The sequence below is a fragment of the Poecilia latipinna genome, unplaced genomic scaffold (assembly GCF_001443285.1).
Source record: "Poecilia latipinna isolate Pla-1442-1.1 unplaced genomic scaffold, P_latipinna-1.0 Scaffold59, whole genome shotgun sequence".
NCBI lineage: Eukaryota > Metazoa > Chordata > Actinopteri > Cyprinodontiformes > Poeciliidae > Poecilia > Poecilia latipinna.
The window spans coordinates 252,008-260,243 of record NW_015112675.1 but is presented as its reverse complement, the minus strand read 5'-3'; the positions used below and the strand labels follow the sequence as shown (position 1 = coordinate 260,243).

General features: G+C 38.0%; 1 protein-coding gene across 1 annotated transcript in view; it reads right to left on the bottom strand.

The window, feature by feature from the left end:
• Window positions 1-3,832: 3,832 nt before the first annotated feature.
• Window positions 3,833-8,236, bottom strand: part of plxdc2b (plexin domain containing 2b) — a 76,135-nt gene continuing 71,731 nt past the window's right edge. Inside the window, exons 12-14 of the mRNA XM_015055974.1 lie at window positions 7,528-7,566; window positions 5,494-5,660; window positions 3,833-4,730 (exon numbers count right to left, since the gene is read on the bottom strand). Coding sequence (XP_014911460.1) covers window positions 4,611-4,730; window positions 5,494-5,660; window positions 7,528-7,566 — 326 coding nt within the window. The 3' untranslated portion in view covers window positions 3,833-4,610. The remainder of the gene's footprint in view (window positions 4,731-5,493; window positions 5,661-7,527; window positions 7,567-8,236) is intronic.

Genomic DNA, 8,236 nt, shown 5'->3' with positions numbered 1-8,236 from the left:
TGTTTTTTTTTTGTTTTTTTTTAGCAACTTTGTTTATTTCAAATGTAATCAAAACAACATTAGTTACAGAAATTACAGACAGCTGATACTGAGTGATTTTGTGTACTATGTATAGTTATAATGAAAAGAAACAGGAACACAGAAAAAAAATATATATAAACTTTTCTTTTTGTGAATATTTGTCATATGTCAACATTTAATCCAACACATGAGGAAGTAGCACACAGCATCAGTACCATACCTCAGCTCCACTCAGTTCATGTGTCAGACATAATGTTTATAACGATGGAAGTAAAAGCCAGTTATCAAGTCCAGTAACAAGAAACCAAACAAGCTCCAGTTTCTGCAAGATCAAGTGTTGTGGTCTCTATAAAAGTCTGTTTACACACACAGTCTCAATCACTCTCTCCAACTCCCTTTCGACTGTTTCTATAAAACACTTGCAGTTTCAGGGAAAAGAGTAGAACAGGAACGTACAAGCACTTGTATGGAGCCGTTTCTCCAGAGGAACTCTTGTAACAGTATTAAAACACACCTGAAGGCATGGAGAACCTGCTACACTTACCTAAACCTCCAGCGTTCTCCTTTACATTAACACTATTGTGCATCATGGGTTGTGGGCTTTCCTCAGTGATCAATATCGTATTACTATGTGCACAAGTTTAAACAGTCAGCGTTTTCCAGTTTTGGTGCTTGTACAGAATTTCTATGCATGACTTTGATTGTAAAGAAGATGAAAGGAAAAAGAAAAAGAAACTGTTAGCTTTGATGCTAAGCCTTCTCCCTTAGTTGCTCTTGCTCTTGAGAATAGTGACTTCTGTAGATGCATTTGGCAATTTTATGAACTGGCAGTTGAAAACATTAATGAATGCTTTTGAACTTCCTGTGGGGCACAGTTTCTTTATTTTCACAGAAATGTCAGTCCTCCAAAAGTATGGCTGAATATGGAGGCTCTAAAGCAACTCCAAGAAATATTTTGTCCTGTTGTAAGTTCTGATCATTATGAACTGGGGTCTACCCCAGAATGTTATTCTGTCATTTAGTTGGTTTTTAAAAGACTTAAGGTAGACTGATATGTTAGTGGAGGCAACACAATTTAAAAAGTGTTATAAAAGTGTTTACAGCTGCACTGATACTATTTTCTATTTGTCTCAAGGCTACCTCATTTTGAGAGTCTTAAAACATTTGAAGGGTGGATTTAACATACAGTGTAAGAACAGATTGCAAAACATTAGTTGAGGGTAGTTTTATAAGAAGCTGCAAAGCTTCTAAGCAGAAGAAGTTTGAAAAGGATAGGGAGATGCTCTTCTTGGAGCACTGGCTACTGGAAAGTGCCAATGTGGGTTCCAAATTTCCAAATAGACCTATAATTGTTTGGATAAACAATATCCTGTGCTCTGCACAATTAAGCCATTCAGAACATCTGTTTTTATTGTGGTATTTAAATGTGACCAATACAGTTTTCAATAGAAAACCAATTTTCTTAAAACAGTATTATATTAATTTAGGAAAATAAATATTTTTGTAGGTCAAAATAACATTATTTTACACATTATTATGTCATTTTGGTAGGGGTGTTGATGAATTTTCTGAGATTAATTTAAGAATTACTGGCAAAAGTCTAAGCTAAAAGGTTTGCTTGCTAACATCCATACAGCAAATTTTGTCTGTACAACCTCTATAAAATCTCAGAAAAAGGAAAGGTATTCATCTAATTCAAATCATAAAGGCATACAACATTTGATACTAACAAATGAGTTTCTGTGTTAATGTCAAAGAACAGGTAGCATTAGCCTAAACAAAAAGCTGTTAGCTAGCTTCCATAGCTACTGCTAATTTTGTCTTTGTTCTATTTTTAAAATTCTTTTAACAGAAAATATCTCTATGTTAACTTACTTGAAATCAGAAAGTTGGTTAGCATTGAATACAAAAAGATAAAAAATATATTTTTGCGTTTTATCCAGGAAGCTTCTAGTATCAGCCTAAACTAAAAACGTTATTGGCTGGTTTTTGTAGTTATTGTTAATTTCACCCTTACAATGTTTTAAAGTTTTTATGTATTTGGAAATTTTTACATGTCTTCAGAGTTATTAATAATTTAAGGACATAGGAGAAGGATTTAGCATGTTTTACAATTTTTGCTGTTTTCAAAGAATACTTTGTACACAGTTTTTAATAACAGAAAATGGCTTCTGACTATCGTAACAGTACTTCGTCAAAGCTACCGCTAATGGCAGCTGAGTTGTGAGGTGTGGAGGCTGTGAGGGAAAATGGTTCTGATTAGTCTTTGGTTTCAATGTGATGGCAATGTGGTGTGAGCAGAAATAAACATCAAAACAACTGGAAAGTTTATGCATTTTCTGTGTCCTGAACAGATGGAACATTGCACTTTTTTGTTTTGCAATTAGAATTTCAGTATATTGATCTTGAGCGTCTGCCTCAACAATAAGTCCACAATCATTGGTGTAATCAGCAGAAATTAATGTTTAGATTGCGTATTGATCTGTGACAGCAAGAAAAACACAACAGTGTTCACATATAAGTAAAAAAGTAGAGGACAAAAAGGCCACTCATAAAAAAAAAAAAAAAAATGTCTCTCAGTACCATCACCGCTATAATATAAATGTTTGCCATGAGTTACCTGAATCTGCAAATGTTTTGGTTTGGTATATACATTATTATGTTCAGAACTGGTTATTTCCTGCTGTGAAACTAGAAAAGGAAACAGTCCTTTAAATTCAATAAAACTCCAATCAGTGACATTTGTTTTCAGAAATAGTTACGGCCAGATGTTTACATACATTCATCACATTAATTATTGTAATTATTTTTAACAATTTTCTAAACATAATTTAACTGGATGTTGATGTGGATTTTCTCACTCCACACAGTCTCAGAACATTGGAAAAGTACAAAGAACTTATTGAAGATCTACAAGAGGAAATGCATATTTTCACAAACTTGGGTATTTCAGATTTTAGGATAATCCATTTCAAACAAGTGCTATTTGACTGTGTCAAATGAAGGCTTATCATTCACTTCCAATCAGAAGTTAGACTTTTAAAAGTTAAATATCATCACAATTAGGTGTTTCAATGAACAATAATCCCATATAGAACCTATGATTTTGGAGTAAATAAAGCAGATTAACTTTAAGATAACCCAAACCCTCGGATTAAGAATTTGTGGAGTATTTTGCATTTATGACAAGTGGCTAAACATGAAGCCAGTATCATAACACAATGTTGGTGAGAGCTACCAAAAAAGCCTGTGATCAAGGTGCAACTTGCCATGGGACATTTAATCAAAGATTAGTGAGGAAGATTGTGCATAATTTTGACTGTGAGGATTCGAGAAAATCTACAATAAATTGAAATTAGGCAAAGACTTAAATGAATTGAATGAAGCTTTCAAACTAAATAATCCTACTGATCAGAAAGTGGCAAACCAAATATTACCGTGGATCAAAGAAAATCTACAAAAGATTAAAATATCTATGCCCAATTGTTTTTTTTTTAATAAATGGAGTTGTATGTACAATCTGGAAAAAGGTTAGAAGTAATTTAAAATGTATACCATTCATTATCATGATGACTGTATGTAAAGACCTGACTGCACATCCTCTGAACCTCTGAATGTAATGTAAGTCACCTGTACAGAGCCAGCTCAAGCATAAAACCCCACATAGTAAGCAGATATCCCATCAGTGCTGTTAACTACTCCTCTGTATTCACACACACAAATCACTGACACTTCAGAAAATATATTCACACTCACAAGCACCTGTCTTGTAAATCTGCAAGATCTAAAAATGTGCATGAAAATGAAAGAAAGAAAAAAACTGTGCAAATTCTAGTCAGGGACAAAAGGGCACGGCCTTAATGAATATAAAAAAAAAAAAAAAAAACACAAAACAAATGTTCCCATCACCCATGAAAACAAAAAAAATAAAAACACAAAGTTTCCCCAGCCGATCATCATAAACTAACCCATAAAAAAAGAAGCTGAGTGTTCAGGGCTCTGATTGATCTCAATGACTGTTCAGCTCACGTCATGTCGCACAGCAGAGCAGGCTGTGGAAAAGTCAATTACATCTGCTGAGGTATTGAAAAGCAGTACCAACAGAGAAATGTGCCAAGCCTATCGTACTGATAATTGCAAAAAAAAAAAAAGGGAATTAAAAAGGAAAACTAGTATAAACCAGATGGATATACAAAGGCTTATAACACCACTGACAATCAAGTGGAAGTCTCTGTTCACTTACTCTGTATTGGTTCTGAAAATATATATTATATAGGTCACCCTGCTTCCTGCTTGGATAAAAACAACCCAGTCAGTCCAGTCCCTCCAGCAGCCAGAAATCCTTATCAATGCCAGCTGAATTGATGATGCCTCAGTGCCGTCCCATCCCCCCCTGTCCCCGGCAAGTCTGTTCCTCACCGACAGGAGCTGTTCAGTGGGTTTCATCTAGCTCTAAAGGGCCAAATTCAGAGTTTTACCAAAGCTCCGATAGGTCGATCCTGGAGGTTCTGGGTGAGAGGCTCCCGGTGAAGCAGGATGGGTTGAGAGGGAGGCACCAAGTGGGGGATGAGAATGCCTCACCTCCTCCCTCAGCACTGCTCTGACTCGATGAAGCCCTCCTTCTCGTGGCCCACCGGCTCCACCTCAGCGTACGCGGGATGACCTGAACCCCGGCGAAATTTCATGGCCGGCCACCTGCTCGGGCGTCTCTGCGGTTGGGTGGAGAGGACACATGTCAAGATGGAAGATAAAACTACAATGTTTGAAGGTTACTGTCAAAAAGTATTTACTCTCATACGCATTTCCTTCTGTATTTATCACTCGTAAGTGTGTTTCAGATTGTTTAAAATATTTTAAAGAGACAAAAATAACTTGAGGTAATACGACAAGAAGTTTCTAATAGTGATTTAATCTATAATGGAAAATAAACTGTGTTCAAAACCACCTTCATACAGTCACACTGAAGACTTTCAATGCATCAACAGTCTGCCACAGTAACAGCATTAAATTCAAACCCTGACTTTTACTAAGGCCATTTCAAAACATTAATTTTCTCTTTTGGAGCCATTTAAACGTCGCCTTGATTCAGTGTTTTGCATCATCGTTCTGCTTAATAACCCAAGTATGCTTAAGGTTAAGGTCTCAAACTGATGGCCAAACATTACCACCGCCTCAGAAATAAAGTTACAATGTTCCCTGGCAGTTATTTGACTGATATTAAATTGTGTATTATGATATCACCCTGGTACAAAGTCGATAACCTCTGCTGCATGTAAATCATATCTCTAGTGTTACGCCAGCAGGTCTGATGCTGCTTGAGAAAAACCCCCCCAAAAAAAACAAAGTCAGCTGTGATTAGTTTGTCTGAAAAAGGTCTGGTTTATTTCTCAGACAGAAACGACTAAGAAATAATGAACAGACGGTAAAAACTCAAGCCAGAGTTTTTACCCTGATGTTTCTGCTACAACTCACCTCGATGAGGAAGAGGCTGGCAGCAGAGGTTGGGTGATGGTACATGTAGACCGTGATCAGAACGCCGGCAATCATGATGAGCATCACCAGCAGGATGCCCAAGATCATACCGGTGTGCAGAGGATGCGTGCCTGGCACCCTGTTGACGGCGCTGTCAGCTGGCATTACTGAAAAGAAAACCCATTTGTATTCGTTTCAAAAGGCTACATTTAAAAAAAAAAATATTTTATTTAAAAACATTTTCAAATTTTATTGCAGCTCTCTTGGTAGCCACTAGGGGGCACTCACCATTTATCAACTGAAATGGTTTCAATATTCCCTGAAGTTCATATATTTACCATATTGAAAACAGAGATGGCACTTTAGACGAGTTTATTGAGGCATGCATGTGTGAAAGAGCAATTTAAATCGTATCCTACATTTTCATTGCTTTATATTTTCTGTCCTTCTGCAGGCCTTGAAAGGTCTGCTTTAAACTTTAAACTTAAAAGATAATTTTCTCTTCCTGCAAGCTGTTGGTGAAGTGACAGGTGTGTGGATCACTTAAGATTCATGCTTGCCACTAGACACAGCAGAGGTTGTGATGGTGCTTTTGAAAGATGTAAAGAGCTTCCTGTAAAGCTCTACCAATCTCTTTTTATCGTTTTTGGCTCGTTTTCAGGAGAACAAAACAGCTTCTCCTGCAATTTCTTCCCAATTTTTCAGCTAAAATAAAACATTCGGGGACAAGAATAAGCTCAGTTCTCATTTACTCGCAGTGAAACAGAGAAAGCAAGCTATAACGTATGTATTCAGCAGATGTACACCAGGTTCAGGTCGCATCCATTTTATTTCCTCTGTATGCCCCCTGACAACCTCTCCCCAGGCTTCTCTCTGTCTTTAATTAGCAGCTGAAGGCAGCATAGAGCTTGTCAGCCCACCAAGCTCTCCCCTGGCTCTCTGCCTCATTCATATCCAGCGCACAGAATAACAGAATGGTAATCAAACCTGTCCAACATGTGAGAACGCTCGCTATAACTGTATAGGTCAGAGCATCCATTAAGTTCAATCATTGAGAAATATTAATAACATACATGTATGTATATAAACAGTTTGTCTGGAAAAAAGACACCTGATTACATTCAGTTTTGAAGCTACAGAGAGCTTTAAAAAAAAAAAAGAAAAAAAAAGAAGAGAGATTGATATTATGTCGTTTCAGTTTCAGTAGGAAGCCAAAATGATTTGACGGGTTTCTGGTCTGCCACGGCGGCGGAGGCTGTGCGACTGGGATTCAGAGATGATCAGAAATCAGTTCATGCTGGAGCCACAAAACTGGGATAGAAATGCTCAGCGATGTAGGAGGATGGAGAAAATATAGCAAGAGGCCGGTTGGTGTGGTGGTTTTCACACACCATTTGTCATTAAAGAGCATCAGTGACAGAAAATCCCGGCAGTGCTTAACTAATGTTGTGGAGTGGGGGCATTCTGTTGCAGGTGGAGGCCGGTCCTCCATTATCTTGGTCTTGATTAAGGTGTCTAAGGAAGCAGAGCTCTAACAGAGCAGTAAAACGCATCGGACAGATGACCTCAGCAGAAACCCAGACAAATCAGCTGTACGGAGGGGCTAATCCTGCTCCCTCACCTCACAAGAGATTTAAAGAAACCTACAATGAAAGCAGAACTATCTACAATCTTGTTTTGCTCCGTTCCTGAGAAAAAAGGTGATTTAGTCTAGCTGTGTCGTTGCTGCACCTAAAATCACCTCAAGATGACTTCCTATGCTTAAGCTGCATCTTCTTCACAGACCCCCGTCACCTTGAATAGAATTACAACCTCATACAGGGTGATAAAAAAGTTAAATGCAAAGAAAATAAATGCAAAAACATCCTCGCAGTGCCTGTGCTCTGCTGATTTGGAGGCATGTGGCATTTTAGCAGCCAGAAGCGTGATAGAAAGCCGCGGACTCGCAATTTCTCTCAAACAGGAAACGAGAATGTGTTTTCAAGCAGCACCAATTCTCGGAGTCATTACAATGTTCTGCTTTTGAAGACTCACCTTGGTTGTCTCTGAGATGCAGCGCAATCTTGGTGTCATCTGTGAGGAGACAAAGAACCACAGGAGACAGACAAAGTAATCAGAATTTCTCTTTGTAGTTTGTTTTTGAGGCTTTAGCTCTATTAGGACCCCCCTCGAAGGCCCCAAATGAGACGAAGCTTCTTTCATTAGTGAACCATCTTCATTTACTACGCTTATTAAAAATGAATGCCTTGACTATAATGAATAAGCATCAATAATTCAACACATAATATCAGTCTGGGGTTAACTATACGTGTGAAATATGGAAATGTAGCATGACCCACTTCTACTTCAAGGGTAGCAGGCTCTTACACACCATACCATTCACATTATGCTAATCTGGCACTTTTTCCACCAGGTCTATTTGCCTCAATGACTTCATTCAGAGAGAGCCACTGCTTCTAGTTTCAAACAGACAATGAAACCATATCCTCGTGTTCAATGAGTTCTGTAAGAGGCAACGATTATTATTTAGTGGAAGATAATCACACACCATAGAGTGGTGGTAGGTAGGTGCTGATGGGAAAGTGGATGCTGGTCAATCTGGGAAGAAAGTTTAATGCGTTAGATGTTTCTGTGGGTGTCCGCCCAGCAGCTTTGAACTCACAGACAAGCACACTTTCCACTCAGTTGTCACTATGGCCTCCTTAGGGGTGATAATGTGCTGACTTTTATGTAGTCTATTCCA